Source organism: Nesoenas mayeri (assembly GCF_963082525.1).
Source record: "Nesoenas mayeri genome assembly, chromosome: 1".
NCBI lineage: Eukaryota > Metazoa > Chordata > Aves > Columbiformes > Columbidae > Nesoenas > Nesoenas mayeri.
Window position 1 is genome coordinate 48446883 of NC_137541.1, and position 19338 is coordinate 48466220.

At 33.2% G+C, this 19338-nt stretch overlaps 1 protein-coding gene across 5 annotated transcripts in view; it reads left to right on the forward strand.

The window, feature by feature from the left end:
* The window catches only part of CEP290 (centrosomal protein 290), a 53396-nt gene that overhangs the window by 6939 nt on the left and 27119 nt on the right, over positions 1-19338 (forward strand). For 3 of the 5 annotated variants that reach the window (XM_080343127.1, XM_080343130.1, XM_080343131.1), the window contains exons 10-26: positions 292-474; positions 829-918; positions 993-1115; positions 3012-3135; positions 3676-3848; positions 4367-4529; positions 5182-5282; positions 5375-5462; positions 5938-6053; positions 9056-9140; positions 10542-10684; positions 11243-11407; positions 12325-12474; positions 13499-13614; positions 15494-15596; positions 17239-17469; positions 18000-18173. In XM_080343127.1, coding sequence (XP_080199253.1) covers positions 292-474; positions 829-918; positions 993-1115; positions 3012-3135; positions 3676-3848; positions 4367-4529; positions 5182-5282; positions 5375-5462; positions 5938-6053; positions 9056-9140; positions 10542-10684; positions 11243-11407; positions 12325-12474; positions 13499-13614; positions 15494-15596; positions 17239-17469; positions 18000-18173 — 2328 coding nt within the window. The remainder of the gene's footprint in view (positions 1-291; positions 475-828; positions 919-992; positions 1116-3011; positions 3136-3675; positions 3849-4366; positions 4530-5181; positions 5283-5374; positions 5463-5937; positions 6054-9055; positions 9141-10541; positions 10685-11242; positions 11408-12324; positions 12475-13498; positions 13615-15493; positions 15597-17238; positions 17470-17999; positions 18174-19338) is intronic. The other 2 variants (XM_080343128.1, XM_080343129.1) reach the window with 1 other exon arrangement.

The window sequence follows — 19338 nt, forward strand, 5'->3', positions numbered from 1 at the left end:
ATTAGAAAGAAAATTAACTCTGTCCCAGCTGAAATGAGGACATACATATACTTTGCATTTGTGAATCTGAGATAAGTAATGAAGTCACAGGCAACTGGACATGTGTCTTTTATTTGCTGTTAAGGTGTATTGAAATTGATGATATAATACTCTCTCTAATTGATGTAATGATGATGATGTAATACTCTCTTCTGTGCAAATTTCATGTAAGACTTTTAAGTCTTCCATTTAAGGTAGCTATCAATTAGTGCTTATTCAGGTCTTAAGATGTGCACTTCTTTAATTTTGCAGAATTTAACTGAAGCAAATGAGAAGTTAGACATTCAAAACCAAGAAATGAGGAAGAATCTTGAGGAAGCAGTGCAAGAAATGGAGAAGATGACTGATGAATATAACAAAATGAAACTAATTGTGCAACAGTCTGATAGTGTTATGGATCAGTTAAGAAAAGAGAAAGAACAGTACAAATTTCAAGTAGGAACTGACTCTGATATTATTGAATGTATTTTTCTGTGGTTTATACTGTATTTTCATATTTTGGGTTAAATTAAAAAAAACATTTAACATATCAAGAACACATGCTCTACTGAAATAGCTCTCTAAAAGTAGTGTGATCTTTAAATTTGGGGCAAATTTAAAATTTGACTGCAGATTATGAAATTTTTCTGTACAAAATGTTAGTCATACTCTGTTTGTAAGAGTCATCACCTTCCCTTGCTGCTATAATGCTAATTTGTTAAATTGTATGTACTTGATGTGCTGTGTTTGTACATATACACTGGTATATATATTTTTGTGATATGATGTTCATTCAAATGGCATTTCTAGGTTCAGGACCTTTCAGATCAACTGAAAGCAAAAACTGAGGAAGACGATCCGCTCATGGCAGCTGTAAATGCAAAAGTTGAAGAATGGAAGGTACTTTTTAATGCTTTTTTATTATTTTTCTAAATTATTTTATGTGTTCTGATGGTATTTTATCCTCTTTTCAGAAAATCTTAGCTTCAAAAGATGATGAACTCCTAGAGTATCAGCAAATGTTGATTAACTTGAAAGAGAAAATGAAAATGGCCCAACTTGATGTAGACAGAAACAATATATTGGCCCTTCAGCAGGTACAGTTGATGTGAGAAATTACACACATAGAAATTACCATTCACTAAATATGCTAGTGATCTAATGATTATTTAGTCTTTCATAGTTTGCAGATACCAGAATATGTATTATTTATGTTTGAGAATTATAAGACAGGTTGATTCATTCCTCTGCCAAGTGAGCTTAATAGAAAATGCACAAAGGAAACTTCTCTTGCTGTATGTATGAGCTAAGGTCTTGGTAGTTGGTTCTGTTACTTTCATATTTACCTTTTCTAACTATTAGTAGAATGATTGCTTTAACATCTAAGCATCCATAATTTAATGTTTTTGAATTATAGCTTAATTTCTGTCCTCTAAATTTGTTAGTCAAGGAAGAGTCTTACATAGCATTTAATTTTCTGTGTTTCTTTGCGTCTCTTGATGTCATAACGTTAAGTCTGTGGTTCAGCCCTTGATAGAGCTAGCTGAATGTGGGTGTCATATTCATGCACAATTATGTAGTTCTTTATGATTTTGAATTTATCCACTTACTTGGAAAACATAAAAAAAGAATAAGTAAATAATACAGTCCATTAGGAATGCTGACATATACATTATGAGAAGCATACTGTATGATACCAGGATGATTTCCTGCTTTGCTTCAAGTTTTTTAGATAAATGTGTCATGACATTTGTGTTATATGTCAGGCCCTTGTTGACTGAGCAGTATGGTGAGACATATTTATGCAGTCTTCCCAAATTAGGAACAGAGGCCTTCTCAGAAGAAAACAAATCTTAAGCACAAATCAGCCTGTGATGATCAGAAGAGGAAGGCAGCTGAAAGTAACTTTGATAAACAGTTGAGAAGTCTGGTTTTAGCTGACATAGATGGCTGTAGAGGTTGCTTTTTTGGATGACTGTCATTAGCATGACATTTTGAACAGTTTTGTGGAAATTAGCATATTTTTAAAGCAGACACTTAAAAATTAAATCAAGTTGCTGCACTGTGTTTTAACTCAAAATAGATGTAATGATGATGATGTAATACTCTCTTCTGTGCAAATTTCATGTAAGACTTTTAAGTCTTCCATTGCTTGTTATGGTTCAGTGTATGTTTACATTCTTAAGGGTTATTTTTAACTCTTTACAACTTTCCTAAACTCTTCATGTTTGAAATATGCTTATATTTGTCCTCGTAAGAAAGCCAGTGCTTTTGTTTGTCATAACATTGTTATAAAGTAAGGATGGCAACTCTTGAGGTTTTTCATTTATAATTACTTTCTGTAACCTTTTTCCAAGTCTCTTTTTTATATTTTTCCTCTTCTTTTTTTCATCACAGAAAAATAAACATTAAGCTTTGTGATATTTCTAAATTTCATGTATAAGCACAGAAATAGTCTAATATAAGTGGAAGTCACTTGCACAGTCTGTGTGTACTTATGGATGTATATGCATGCAAAACAAGGTGTGATGTGAATTTTTAAAAGTTGGATGACTTGCTGAAAGGCAGTCTGCAATACAGGTGTCATATATGATGGATTGTTAGTCCTCCCAGTCTTGAACTTGGATCTTTTGGTTGCCACTGTCAATTGTTTATGACAAAGCTGTAAGAAACCTGTATCGTCTGAAACTTTTCATCGTACTCTTAGAGAAATGTTCCGTTTAAAACTGATATACTAAAATACTGCTTTTATTTCTGTCTGTGTTTGAATACTTTGTTTTTACTCTTTTATTTTTCCTGCTTTGCCTTAAAATACCCAACTTCTAGACAATATCTGAACTCTATGTTGTAAGTACAGTATATTTGATGTTCTATGAATTGTTTTGTGTTAGCTGCTTTTAATTCCTTCATTTACTGTGTGGTGTTGTGTATTGGTAGCTTGCCTGTCAGCAAAGAAGAATTCATTAATGGAATTACTGGTTTTGTATGTGTAGGGTGTGCAAGAGAGAGATGCTCAGATAAGATTGCTTACTGAACAAGTTGAACAGTACACCAAAGAAATGGAACAAAATGCATTTATTATTGAAGAATTAAAAAATGATCTCCAAAAAGATAGAGGTAAGGTGACAATTTTATTTTAGTATCAATGGAAAGAAAACTAAGAAAACAGAAATATACTGTGCATTCTTTATTCTCTAGAAATACAGAAAAAAATATTTGCAGTATTTGAGTAATATTAGTATCTATTCATTTTTATTCATTTCTGTTTATTAAACATTAGTGAAGAGTTAAAATTTATTCACGATGCTTCAATGGGTTTTACAGGTAATACAGTGTCTAATAAAACTATACCCGGCTTGTAAAGATTAGAGCATAACGTATAAGATTTCAGTTCTATCAAGAATTGCAAACAAGCAGTAGCATACAATTCAAAATAAATTCTGATGTCCCTTACGTGCACTAACTTCTTACAAATATTATTTGAATGAACAATTAGGAAAAAAGAAGGCTCTCATATATAGTCTTTTGGAATTACTTAAAAAGAATGGAAAATTAAGATCTCCTTTACAACATAATCTGAAGTATTTTTTCTTGGTTAGTGGCTAATAGCAAGAATTCCTAGTTGAATTGTAAACAGATCGAGGTTTTTATTTCCAGGTCTCCCATCTCTTGCTGAGCAGAATTGTATTGGGGATATGCAAGAAAAGTTAAAAATTCTAGAAGAGAGAACTAAGGAGGCTGAGAAATGGGCAGAATTAGCAGAAGCAGATGCCAAAGAAAAGGACAAAGAGCTTGTTGAGGCTTTGAAACGAATAAGAGACTATGAACAGGTAAACAACTTGTCAGAATGGGCAGGGTATTTCATCATATTTTTAGATCATTTTTTCCTTCCTTTTTTTTGTTGACTGTGTTCTAGTTAGAAATGAAATGAGTGAGTTTTGATGCTATTTTTTTCCTTTTCTTTCATAGTAGCATTTAGTGGTCATTGCATGTGATTTGTTAGCCATGCTTAACAATTTTTAGAAGTTGTCAGTTTTAACATATTCATCTGTGCTTTTGAAGTCCATTGAACAGTAATTGAACACTTAAGATAATGATTCTTCAAAGGATCATGTAGTCAGAGGACTTGGTTTTGAAATATGCAGAGATTTCTCTGTAGTCAAAAGACAGATTTGTAGGATCTGCTTTTTATTCAGTAACTTTTTTCATTAAGCATAGTGCAGAAGAGTGATACAAGTTGAAAAACATTTTTTCTTATCTGTGTAATGATGAAAGACGGATTCATAATTTACTTTCGTACATCTTCTGTTGGTTATATTGTTTTAACTTTCCATTTGGGTTTTTACAGGGAATATATGGTTTGGAAGAGGCTGTTGCTGAAATAACAGATCTTAAAAAGCAAATCAAAATACGAGATCATGAGATTGAAACCTTAATTAAGGAAGTCAATAAACTTGAACTTAAAATAAATGATTTTCTTGATGAAAATGAAGAACTCAGAGAGCGCTTAGGTATGCTATATCCCTTACATTTTCAGTTATTTGTTGTGTAAGAATTGAAATAACATTACATCATGGAAATCTATTACTATAACAAGTAACTACTGGGAAATAATTTTGTATATTCTGTTAATATTTGCAAGTAGTTTTAGTGAGTTAGGATTTAGTGCATGAATGTACACGACTAAACTTGAATGTACGTGACTAAAGTTGGCCTACAGGTTGCTTTGAAGAAAGTAGGAGAATAGGTTTTGTAGAGTTTTTTTTGTTTTGACTCCTCTTTGACTCTACACTGCCTAATTAATTTCATAATATGGTATCTGGAAACCATAACATACTGAAGCAGTAATGCTAGATTGAAAAACACACAGAAAATTTTGAACAGGCTTATTTTTACATAGAAGCATCTAAACATGAATATAGTTAATTTTAGGTAGCATTTTATTGCATTTTGTCTTTTGAGTAACTGAAGTAAAATTATGCTTTCTTCTGTTGTTATTACATGGAGAATGTGTGTATATATATACAAATATATTCAGCTGTCAACATTATTTTAATTCTACTTGACTAGTTATGTTCTGATTTAAATTAACTGCATTCTAGTGATTACTAACATTAATGTTTCTCCTTAATGAATAATTATACAGCATATTCTGTGTTTTAGGTCTTGAGCCAAAGACAATGATAGATTTAAGTGAATTCAGAAACAGCAAAGCACTGAAGCAGCAGCAATACAGAGCTGAAAACCAGATTCTTTTGCAAGAGGCAAGTGATAAATCCTATTTTTGTGTAAGAGCTACACAATAAAAATATATTTGAACAAACTGAAATACTGATCTGTGAATAATAATATGCAGATTGAAAGACTAGAAGAGGAAAGAGTTGAACTGAAAAAACAGATTCGTAAGTTGGCTCAGGAGAAAGGAAGAAGAGTTGCAACAACAGGTGGGATTTTTTTAATTATAAACTGTCCTTTCAAAACGTCTTGTCTATACTTATTAGTATAGCTATGTTATATTTAATCATTTCTTTAAATTACAAGGCTAAATACATTTCATTTAATATGTAGGAAGAGGTGCATGGATTTGTATTTCCGTAGTCTTGCAGCCCAGTAGCTTTTTGACTTGTGATGGGTAGTAATGCATCACTGAGAACTGTGTCACTGGCTTGCAGTTCTTAGATGCAGCATGATCTCATAATGATTTCCAGTAAATATACATAATGTATATGTTTCAGAAATCTTACAGTTCCAATTCTGTGCCACCCTGGGAAGCATAATGTGCTCAAATGGAAAGGTTTACAATTCCTTACTTTGTAGGTAGAAAACTAGAACTCAGATATACTGAATGGAATATATTCCCTTACTTGGAGACAAATTAAAAATTGATAACCCTTTATTGCTTCTACCTTTACTTGAAAGTAGTATTGGATGCTGGTGGTGTGCAGATAACAGATAGCTTTACTGAAGAGAAGGAGATGAATAAGAGGAAGTTTGATTTCTTGAGCAGGCATGATACTGCTGAGGTAAAAGCAAAGGTAGGTTCATAATAAAAATGTTATTTTGTAAATGTTCAAAAATTTCTCTAGGTGCTTTTATTAACTGCTTTGAAAAATTTTAGAATGAGCAGATATCTTGTAGAAGACTAATTAATATTCTATATTTTTTGTGAATATAGGCTAGAAGTTTGTGTAACATGGAAGGGAGAAACACAATTGCAGATAGAGAAGCACCAGTTAGACTTTTGAAGTCAGAGAAAGATATAGCTGAGAACAGGAAGGCTGTGGGAAATCTACCTAGAAGAACTGGCTTACTTGACCATTTACATCACTTGGAAAAAAATAAGAATTCTTCTTCAGTTCATTTAGATTCAAAACATGTGACAGAATGGCAGCTCGTTAATGACAACTGCAGTTCTGAAACTCTTAGTGTAGAAGAGCTTTTCGTATCATCAGAGCTACAATTTACACAACCATCAGAGATAACAGATTATACAGACAATAGAGAGATGTCGGAGGACTACACAGGTTCATTTTCTGCTCATCAGCAAGTGTGTCAGACCTCAGAGGTAAATAACCCAAATTACAGAAACAAACCGTCTTTTCACAACCAAGTCCCAATCATTTCTAATGCAGACCAAACAGGTCAGGAAAGTTTTTGCCAAGGATGGTCTCTCAGCAAAAATGCTCTGATTCCTTGTACATCTGATCTTGGAAAGCCAGTAATGCACAAAACACAAATAATGACATTGAAGGATAAGCAACAGTATTCACAAGTAAAGTTTTCTGATTTAACTATCTCACAAGAAGACAGAGAAGGAAATGAATGCCTAACAGAATTGTCACAAGTGAAAACTTTGGAAAGTGGACTTGAAAATGCACAATCAGAACACTCAGTTGAGGTAGATCCTGTTGAAAACCTCATAGAGCAACTGAAGAGAGAAATAGCACTTCTTAGAGCACAGGTGAGACACCAGTATAGTATGTGTATGTTTATATCTGTTGCAATTATTTAAAAATTCAAATAACAAAGATGTGTTAATTTACTTTCATCTTTATTAATTAAAGCTATAGGGTAGTTTTATAAATGCCGAGTTATTAATTTGCAGATTATTTGTTGACATAGGGTTTAAAAGTGTAGGCATATACTTTAATTCTGTCAGTGGAAAAAGTTTGCACAACAACCATAGGTAGGTACATACATAGGTAGGTACAAAGAGAGCACAGTTTTCATTCTAAGACCTTCGACACATCTGTGTAAACAAAGTACTCATCACTTTTACTATTAGCCCATACAGCCTTGCATCTCATACAAATCAATTGTTGCGACTGTATTTTAAACAACATAGTTTGAGGATTACTTTTTAAACTGTTTTAAATAAATACAGAGAAATTCAAATGGTAATTTACAAGCATTAGTTGAATGAAGTAGGAACTGAATCAGTCCTTTGGTATGAAAGACAGAAGATGAGATTTCTGTTAAAAGATGCACATGTTATTTGACTAGACAACATCTCCTACCTCCAGAGAGGTAAAACTTTTACACCTCCAGATGGTTCAGAGTTAGACTTTTGGAATGAAAAAGGATTTTCCATCTGGGAAACCTCTAAGAAGTTCCTGAGTTGGTTCTTCTGTTATTTTATCCATTTCCCTGCCAACTGACAATATATATCTGTTTTCAGGAAAATAAATATTTCCAAGGAAAAATTCCATTATTCATTAAAATTATCTCAAATGATCAAATATTTTAGGTTCTCAGAAGGGTTTTTGAAAACTTTTTATAAATCAGTGAAAGCATTCGTTGATTTCAGGATGCTTGCTGTGGTTTCTTTTATTCACATGATAAGTCATGTAAAAAAAACCAAATTCACTGGTAGCTTCCTAAATCGGTGTCTTGAAATGTTCTGTTAGTTTTCTGTATAGTGGAGGATATTGATTTGGGTTCTAGAGTTACATTTGGTGCATGGATCAAGCCAATGTTTTTGAGTCACAAAGACTTCTGGTCTGTATCACACTGTTGTTCCAACTGCTACATGACCTAAAATTATGTTTCCCTAGACAGTGTTATGTGGGATACACATTGTGTATTTTTTCTAGTGAATCCATCTTGGTTGCAATTGCATTTCAAGCAGGAGATTCATATGTGGACTGAGAAATTTTCATGAAGGCACACTCCAAATTTGAAAAAAGGCTGGGACTAGAATGGTAGTTTGCTAAAATTAGTATCTATGTATTTTTTGACTGGGAGAAACTATCTAAGAATGTGATGAAGAAACATCATGGTTACAATGTATAAGATAAGCAAATAGGTCTTTCCTATCTTTAACAGAAATATTTTGGAACTGATGGCATTTTTGATGAGCCCATTGAGCTGTGTAATTGATCAATGGAAAGTACAAGTCTATATAGATCAGGCTTTTGTCAATTATACAACAGTTTTTCCATGCTACAGGAGTATGCTTTGCTGTTGTGATTTCTCCTAAAACATTGTATTAGCCAGCTGTGGAATGAATAATGCCTATATAATTGCATTTTAAGTAGAAAAGAAGTGTGTGTGTATATATATATAGGAAGATAAGTCTAGAAAATATTTTTGCATATAAATAGAGACAGAAACCTACACTAATAACTTACCAATGTTGTTTTTCTTTTTTTAGAATGAGCAGATATCCAAAGATTTGTTGATCAAGAGTATGCTAAATAGTTATACAGAATTAAATCTTGAAAGATGCAGAAGCCAGGCAGTGCAGGTAGTAGAAGGCTTTTTAAAAAACAAAGCAGGATAAATACTTCTATAAAGTTTATAAATGGTTTAAATAGTTTTTTCCTGATAAATTTGTTGCTGTGAAGATGACACTATTTCTTTGATTTTTGCCTTCTATGTAACACCTCATTTTGGTTCACATACTATGTAATTTCACTGTTGAATAGATATGTGCTAGCAATATTTTAAAGCATTTATTCCATAGATTCTTAATTAAAATTATAATATTAAAATTCATAAGTTACAATTTTTGAGTCTCTTTTGTTCTTTTCTTTAGAATGAGTACCTTGCAAATGAATTAAGCGTGAGAGAGAGAGAGTTGGAGGAGAACAGGACTGTAATAGCCAAATTTCAATCTAAATGTAAGTTGCAACCTGTTTTAAAACTAGTGAATATTATAAGGTGCCTGCAGGTGGTTTGCTTATTTAGTTGTTCTGCTTCTGTGTTTGTGACCACAAATATCTGACTTTGCAGATTCTGTTTTAAATACAGTTAACTTTGGTATCTTAACAATGACTGAATGTGTACATAGAAGGCTATTACACAATCATTCTGATATACTTCTAACTGTGAAAATTGTGATTGTGAATTGGTCCAGGTGTCAACACAATGACTGCAAAACAATGAAGGTAAATGGCATTTATCAAACTGGAATTTCTTTAAATTCTCATTAATGACTTCTTATTTTAAAATTTTGTGGTTATATTAGTGTATATCTTTGTATGTTGGGTAAACCCATACATAGTGTTGTTAATTTTAAATTAGTGATAGTACATAAAATGTAGTTTATTCACACTAAATACATTAAACTAGAATCTCTTATGTTTTTCCTTCCTGAACCAGACCTAATAAGGGCTTTAAGTCTGTGAGTGATCCCAATTATAACAATTACACAACTTACTTGTGTAATTGTAGTGCTTTTCTGGCTCCAAGGGTGTCTGGGAAGTTAAACCCGCATGCTGCTTATGTCTATAGATGTGTGTTAGCTGAAGTGCACTGATTGCAAACTCTGAAATAAAAATAATGCTAATTTCTCTAGACAAGAATCTTATTTTTTTCTCAGAGAATGTGAATTCTTATTTTTTTAATATATATATATTTATTTCTTTACATTTCAAAATAGGCTTGGTGAAACTGCTCAAACTGCTTCAAATGTTGCAGTTCACTTCTGGGTATTCAGGACAGCCATATTGTTAAGAGAATGTCCTGACAGGTTTGAGGGGTTTTTTTGAAGTTTCTAGGCTTCTTGTTACATGCTGGAAACTCTGGACTTCTGCTGAGAGACTAATGATGGCAGGAAAACTCTGTCTTGAGAGTCCTCACTACAGCCAAATAATTTAAATGTTCTTTTTTTTTTTCTTTTCCCTCAATCTGCAGCAGGAATTCAGGCAATTCCTATATACTTCATTGTTATACCTGAACGTTTCCAAGACAGACACATTTCTGGATTTGTGTCTGACTAGACAGGCTACTAAAGAGGTGAAAAAAGTGGCAGGAAATGTTGAAAGCCAGAAGGTTCAATATAGTTAAATGTGTTCCCATGAAACTTTTCATCATTGTTTTGTTTTTATTTCTCCAGCAAAATAGACTCTCTGGATGCTCCTAGCAGCTTTACTTTTAGCTTCCTAATTGGTTATTGTCTGTATATAACATCAACATTCTTTTCATATATCAAATCAACAAGTATTATGATGAAATGTACTAGGAAACCTTAAGTCATTTTTTTTCAGTGCTTTTAGACACATTTACAATTTTTATTACAGTAAAAGAGTTATCAGAAGAGAATAAACAACTTGAACAAGGAATGAAAGAAATATTGCAAGCTGTCAAGGAAATGCAGAAGGATCCTAGTGTGAACGGAGGAGAAACAGCCTTAACAATTCCTAGTCTGGATCGTTTAGTTAATGTAAGCTTACTTTCTAAAGTATTATTTAGCTTTATAGGATTTAGAGGCTTTTTTTCCCTCCTCAATTGTTGGGTTATTGTATAATTAAATAACAACTTTAGTTACAAGTAGGAGTACTTAGTGTGATACCTCTTTAAAAATGCAGATTAAAAATATAGAGGAACAAGAAATTGCCAATAAAAAATTTAAAAAAAATCTTCATCTGGATAGCATAAAACTGTCTTTGGCGAGTTTATTGCCCCAGTCATAAAGCTTAGGGAAAAATTTGTTTGCATGTCTTTTATCTTTATGGGACCTGTGGGAAATGTGTAAGAAAAATTCTTTATTCAAATAATTTACAAAAAGAAATCAGTGTTTTTACAGGAAAATTTAAACTTCTAAATCACAGTCTATGGCAAGTATATAATCAGCAAACTGATAAGTAGATTTAAAAATGTTAACATCATACTTTTTTGGTAAGTTCATGTAGTCTGAACTTAAGGGCTCCAGTTTACTATGAAAAAGAAAGCTTTTCCGTAATTTTTCTCTGTTTTGTTAATTAAATGTTTCCTGCATTAGGCAATGGAGTCAAAGAATTCAGAGGGAATCTTTGATGCTGGTGTGCACTTGAAAGCTCAGGTTGACCAGCTTACAGGAAGAAATGAAGAATTAAGACAAGAACTGAAAGAAGCTCGGAAGGAGGCAACAGATTTTTCTAATCAGCTGGCAAATGCAAATGAAAAGGTATGCAATTTATTTTATACAATTTCTTTTGTACTTGAAACGTGACTGCTCTGGTAATTTAGAACAAAACCACACAATCTATAAGATACTCATTTTACCTTAGGTGAACAATGTAATTATACAAATTTATGTATTGGATCTAGCAATTGTCCATTTTAAGATCAGATCTTACTCTTCTTAATGTTACTTTATTCTTGGAATATTCTATCATGTTAAACACCAAACTTGCCTATCTTTTCAGGAAAGTTGTGCCCAGAAAATCTCACAGACTTCTTTCTTCAGAAAGCCAGTAGTCTTGCATTTGTTATTTATTAATAGTGTTCTAAAATGATGAATCGTTCTCTAAAATCCTGTGTCTTGTGGAATGCTTCTTCCAAAGCCAGAATGAGGATTGTAATATTATTTTACAAGAAGCCAAATTTAAATTTGCCTTTTAGAACAGCTTTGGTGATGCAAAAAGACTTGCCAGTAACTAGTATACTAGAATAGTGTTTTATGTACTGTTTGAGAACCAGAGAGCTTTTAAGAAGTTAAATGAAAAGGCAAAGATTTGTTTAAAATAAACCATCAAATAACCACTGCAATAATTCTGTCCAAAACTTAATCTTTTCAGAAGGAATAGAAATGCACTGTGTTTGAAAGAATTTGTAATAAAACTGTGGTGAATCCTTAGATATGTGAAGCTGCCCTGATTGCTGGAGTAATTTGATAAATTTGGCTTAAGATTTTATGCATTTAATGATTTATGGAATCACAGCATTTTTAAAAGGTTACTTTAGAGTTTGAATACTAAGTGAAAGTGACTTAGGTTGTTGATAACAACTGATGTAGCACAAGAAAACAATATATTTGCCACTAGTGATTTTTTTTAATTGAATAGCCAGAGCTACTTCTTCACATTTTGTTTTTTTCTTTAGATTTCACAACTGACAAATGAAATTTCTTTATTACATCAGTCAGAAGGTACCAATATTGTCTTCCAAAAAGTGAATCTTCCTGAAGGAATGGTTCCGTCAAGTGTTAATATGATTAATTCTCTGAATGAATATTTAATACGTCTTATACAGGTAACTGATTTCTCCTTGATAACAAGAATATTTGCAACATATAGCTAATTTCCTTCAAAATCTAGTGCCACGCCATGTATGGACATGGGAGAACTCTCCAAAATTACTTTGAAGTTCTGACATTCAGTAAACTCTTCAGGCTATTCTAGTTGGGTTTTTTTTTGTTTTTTTGGTTTTTTTAAGTTGTAAGGATTTTGCTGTGTTGTAAACCTAGAAGGTAATACTTAATTCAGTTTTTGATAACAATTCAGATTTTTTTTTGTTTGTTTTAATCTGAATTCTTATTTGAATATTTGCCCACCCTTTTACTTCTGCAGTTGTACTTTTTCTATAAGAAACTCTCTCTCTGCTGTCTAGATTCCACACGAGTCCACATGTGCCAATCCTGTTTTTCTCTGTACAGCAAAGGTCTCTATTTATTTACTATATGAATTTTCATTCCATTATTTATCGAAAATATGTGAACATTTGTAAAAAGAGGCTTAAATACATTGAAACCAAGGCTGGTGATTCCCATGGGCAGCCAAGCAGACGAGCATATAGTGAAGAATTGACTCTTTGAGAATTGGAGTAAAAAGAACTTACCTTTTTATTATTATTATTTTGTTCTATCTTTGATCACTTCAGCTTTGTTGATTAGAGAATATTTTTCAACTGTATATGATCATAAAGTAGAAGAGTATTTGGGAACAAGAGAAGAAAACATTGCTTTCCATTTTGACATTCAATTAGTATTCTTTATGGACTAGCAACATGTCATGGTGTTTGGACTTTGAGGGCTGTAATCCACAATGAAATTGTGTGCTATTTCACACCTATTCGTATGAATGCCAAAGTTTATTAGGCTTTTTTTCGTCTGCTGCTGCTTAAGAAAATACACGTTTTATATCTGCAGTTCCTACAGTTGATGACAGCAGCATCTATCATGAAAAACACAAGGGAGAATGGGCATTTTGATTACTCCTTTCATGTTTAAAACCTATTTTAATCACTTCAATATTTTTATTTGGAAAATAATAATTAGGAACTGGAAAATAAAGAACAGCTTCTTAAACAATTAGAAGACGCAGTAGAGGACTACAAGCGAAAATTTTCAGTAATTCGTCATCAACAGGGCTTGCTGTATAAAGAATATCAAAGGTATCATTCTCTTTTCTGAATTACGAAAGTTCAACTATCTAATTGTTTAAGAATTTTGAGTACAAGATTTGTTGCTGGGTCGAAGTAGTTCTTTGGTTAATCTCATAAATGCTGCTGCTCTTAGATATGGACTCCATATATTTTCCCTAGTCCTATACAGATTCAGAAAACTCTTAGAAAACATTTTCTGCAGGACTTTTTCATATTGCTTATTTTATGAGGATTGCATTGTGGTTTCTGCATCTGATATATTGTACTCTATTAGAATCTGGTATTATGAACTCTTCAATCTTGTCTTCTTTTGCTTTCAGTGATGGGTCCTACAGTTTCTCTGAGGGGGGAAAAAGAAAGCTGATATCCAAATACAGTCAGAGATCTCTGTTTCAAAATATCAGATAGTCAGGACTTTATAGTTGGATTTCTTTCAGACTCCTAGTTCCTTTATATGCTTCATTTAATCTAATTTCTGTACAATTCTTCCTATGGTCAAAAATAAAGAGGATTTTAATCTGTTAGGAGCATAGGGAGGAATATGGGAATTTGGTTTCTTCAATTAACAGGCTGTTACTTGTGTCCTCTCTGTCTTTGGATTGGAATGAACAGTCACTGGACGGCTTTTAGAATAAGGGTATTTATCTTTTAGGAACTTCTGTTTGTTCTTTGAATCAGTTAAGACTTCCCAGATAACATTATCTCTCTTTGAGGCATTATGCCTATAGCTTTTTTAAAATATTAAAAGCTATAATGTCCTGCCTCATTAACTACTAGATCAGGTATCTCCAATCACAGGGGCAAGATGATGATTCAAGGCTCCTTCTCCAAACCCATTACAGATTGAAGTTTATGAGATGCCAAGTCAAAGAATCTCCCTTAAGATTCACTTTCAGAGCATTTTTTATTTCCTTTTCCTCCATTATGTTGCATTATGGAAGATACTAAGAGATATTTGAACAGAAAATACTGCTTCTGAAATACCCTTGATTATTTGTTTAAACTAGCCTAAATATCCTATACAGTCTACAGGAACTTCCTTGTTAGACATATATAAATAGTTTATAGTATTTTTTGTTTCCAAATAAATAAAAGTGGATAGAGGAGAGTAGCTTGGGCCAAAGCAAAGCAGAATCTTTTTATGGTGTTATTTTTTGCTTTTCACTGAAATAGAAAAACTATGGTGGGAAATTATGTCATTTATGCATCTGAAATAAATTAATGTAATTAAAGGAAAGATTAGCAAAACCATTGGGGGAAAAAAAAAAAAAAAGAGTTGATATTACAGCCACTGCCTGGCCTTTTGTTTAGTTGTCTGACCACTAATACAGAATTTGGGTGTGGAAAACCAAAGCTTAATTCTGTCCACTTCCTGAGGGAAATTTGAACCAATATCTCTTAAAGAAAAAGCCAGCTACTATGCCATGGGGAGTTCTCAGAGGATGAGCAAGTAATTTTTTTCCATATGTTACTGTACTGTTCTGTATGATTAATTAAAAATACTTCACAATCAGCTTAGGTATTCCATCTCTCGGGAATTGCAGAAGCCTTGTTCTCCTTGCAGGTTGTTTCTTTTAGCTAATGAATTCGCAAGTGCTTCATACTTAGGAAACAGTTGTGGAAAAAAATCACTGATTATTTGCCAAACCATTTTCTCTAGCAGTAAATCATATCAGCTAAATTATTGGGCACACTTGTGAATACCTGCTGAAATCTACTGGGCTTAGTCTGCTTCAAAAAGGAAAGGCCCGTAGTTTTTTCAAATTACCTTATTGCTAAAAATAAGTATCTTGGTTTGCAATATTTCAGGGTTGCTTTTTTAGTTACAGTTTTAAGAATCATGAAGTCTTTTATCATTCTAAATGAAAATATTTAATTACTGTTTTAGTCAAAAGGAAAGCTGGCAGAAAGAATCAGAAGATATGAAAAAGGAAAAGAAAAAGCTAGAAGAGCAAAAAGAACAGGATGCTATAAAAATAAAGGCATATTCTGTAAGTAATTGTATTGGTTTCATTTTTCAAAAAGGTGTTCATACATAGAACATAGGTTTTAATACAGTACTGTAATTTGTTAGATGGGGGAAATGTTGCAAGGAAAAACTGCTCAATTCAAATCAAATGAGAAGGGAAGTGGTTTATTGATTTACTAGTGGAATATAAATAACTAGCAATCAGCGAACTATACATTCAGAATTAGTATCAGCAGTACAAAAAGTAAATCACAAAATTAAGGCACATAGAAAATCTTACTATAGACTTAATCTCCAAGTACCATTCAGGAATTAATCCCAAATATTTCTCATCCCACACATCCACATCCACGCAGCTGTATTCACACCCTGGCCCCTTCAGGTTACAAGCACCCACACCCTTTCCTGAGAGTGCAAGTTCACTCTGCGCATGCACATTTTGGGTGTACTCTGGGGTACTGTGTGCATGTGGGGGTGCTGCCGTGTTATGTGTACCCGTGTGCCTCCCTGCAGTCTGCTGATCCATGCACTGGTGAGAAATCACCCCAGCACATCACATACACACACCTGAGGTCTGGTTCCCTGCTTGTTGCACTTTTACCGCAAGTCCATTATCTGAAGTGCTGGCGGTGTCCATGGGGGAGGAAGCACTCACACCTGCACAGAGGACGCAGGGACAGAGGGGCAACTTCTGAAGCTGAACTAGGTTATGAGAGCTGCGTTACAACTCTCTTTGCCCCCGTGGTTAGAAATTTTCGTGCTGCTTATATACTAGTTTTCAAACTGGCTACTTGTTTCAAGTCTCTGATTTTATGATTGCTGTTCAATCAGGTTGATTTAAGAAAAACAGGCTTCTTGATCAGAAAAGCCAAATCTTTGCCAGTTGTCACAGAACTAGATTTTTTTCCATGGGTTCAGGCTTCCGAGACTCAGGAGTTTTTTCTTATCTGAGTGCTCAGTCTTTATTAGCTTCATAGGAATCTGGGATATTACAGTTCCCATTTCTACTCCCTGTCTCCTTGGCAAGCTGATGCGAGCGACAGCAAAGCTAAAGCTCCCCTCCCTTCTGCGACCTGAGTCACTGTAGTTCCCTCTACCCCTGTTTGCTCCCACACCTCAGATTTATGCATGCATGCAAACGCATGTCCACATGCACACAACCACACACACTTCCAGAAGAGGTGTCCTGTGATTACTGCACAAATACCGGTTTGTCCCTCAAAGTAGGATGTTATTAGTATTTGTTAGGAATTACAGGAATTCTATTTAGTTAGAAAATTATTTTTAGTTAGAAAATTGTTCCAATACATTTTGATTCTAGTAAAAGGGGGGAGGATTGATGAAAATGTATTAAGAGAATTATTTTTGTTCTAAAATTTGAAAATGTCATCATTAACTAAAGTTGCAGTTAATCAGTCAGGTGTATTTAGCTTCTGTTCCTCAGAACGTAATGTTTTTTAAGATTTATTTTTCTTCTAATAGAATTTTGTATGCTTATGCACATATTGAGTGTGTGTAAATGTTTTATTAGCAAGAAGAAATCGTTTTAGACAGATCAATGGAATTTTTATACCTAGATTAAAAATTGTACAAGAAAGTTTATCTACATAACTGAGTTTTACCATATTTCTCCACAAAGCTCTTGTTTAAAAAATATTTTACAGAATTTACTCAGTGCACTTCAGCTGGATCCTGATGAAACAAAAAAAGTACTTGCAGAAAATAATAGAAAAATAACTGTTTTACAAGTTAATGAAAAGTCGCTAACAAGGCAGTATAGCACTTTACTTGAAACGGAACAGCATCTTAGAAAAGAAAATGAGAAACTAAAGGGTGAAATAACACAAATGGAGACTACAGTTATAGGGAAGATCGGAAACATGCAACGATTCAAGGTATAGTTCACAGTAGTATTAGTACACTTTTTTATTTTTCCAGTTTGGCAATAAATACACTTTTAAAAATGGAGGCAGTACTAATTTCTTGAGTGCATTACCCAAGTGTTTTGTCAAAACATTCTTTATATTTAAATAAGCATCATAATGTGAAATCTGTCACTTTTCCTCTTCTGAACTTGCTTCAACAAGCTATTTTTATTGAAAGTGTCATATGAAACCAGGTATTAGTTTTTGGCCTTGCAGGTTGCTAGGGCCTGTATTAACTCATCTTTATAGAATATGTTTTTGACGGTGCCTTATAACTGAGAGGCAACTGTTGCTAAAATTAATAGAGAGTTTGAATAACAAAGAAATTTTGTCAATGTTTATTGCAAGCAATTTAAAAAGATGGACAGTAATTTAGTAAAATAAGTGTGTCATGTTAAATTGTTATATTAAGTGGTATTCTTTTTCAATTGAGGGTTTTTTTTTTTTAATTTAGTGATCTAGCAGACCTTAGTAACCCATTGTGTTGCTTATTTTCATAGGAAATGGCTAACTTTAAGATTGCAGCTCTGCAAAAAGCGTTGGATGATAGTGTGCCATTGTCTGACCTTGAACTGGCTAATAAGCAGTATAATGCATTAACTGCTAAATACAGAGATATGTTACAAAAAGATAACTTGCTCGTCCAGCGGACAACAAACATGGAACACATGGAGGTAATCTTTGCATTATGTTTGAACCCTAGGGGTAAGAAAAACCTCTTTATAGGTTCATTCTGCATTGTTTTTCATTCTTACTTAATAGAAAGATAGAATGTAAGTCCCAATGCTAGAACTACTGGTTATAACAGCTTCATATTGGGTGTGAGGTGTTGGAGCCAGTCTTACTGTTGCTATCGAATTTTAATTTGCTTATCTGGTATTTTTCAGTGGATTAAGAAACACATACCGCGTCTCAGATTTTATTTCAGTAGGCATACATAAAAGCATTTTTTATAATTGCGTTGGTGGATTTGGTTATTTGGTTTTGTTCTTTGTTTGCTTTTTAAGTTAAGCTCTGGGTATGTTCCCTCACAAAGTATTTTTAGTTATTTGATTACCAAAATGAGGCTGTCAGAAGGAATATTTGGTATCATCTTCAATTTAGGAGGTCATAAGGAAAGTAGAATGAGTGTAAACACTTCCAAAGCTTTCTCTCAAAGTAAGTGCTCTTACTAATTCCTGACTTACAAGAACGAAATGTTCAGTTACAAAAGGCTGTAAGCATTAGGAATTTTACTTCCATAAAAAAGTAACTAACCAAAGATTGTTCACAACGTGTTTGCAAAATGTCATAGAGCCTGCAAATATGTAAATATTACTTTGAACTTTTATTTTCAAGTAGAAGGGAGCTTCTTTTCAAGAACTGTGAAGATGGCTTCAAAGATATGTTACTAGTACACACTTTCCATTAATGTCAGAAATAACAGTCCAAGAAAGTAGTAACCAGTAATTAGAAGTCATGTCCTATTCTTATCTGTTGGGTTTCTGTGGTTGACAAAGGGTTGAATACATGTGGTGGGTAAAGTTAGTGAACTATTAAATTTGTCTGCTTGGGACAGTTGCATTTGTGTTAGCAAAAGAATGAATGATTCCTTCTCTATTTTATGAAGTTGTGTGTGACAACTTGCATTGCATATTTCTGCAGTTTCACAGAGCTAGAGAATCGTTTATCAACAGCAAATGAAAAATGTGTTTAGAATATTAGAAATTGAAAATTTCTATGAAGGATTCAATTTGTTTTACTGGTTAATGTGGAAATTTGTGTTTCTCTTTGGAGGAGTGAAGGAACGTGTACAAAACTACTGTTCAGCATCAGATTAGTTGCCTAGAAGTGCTAAAT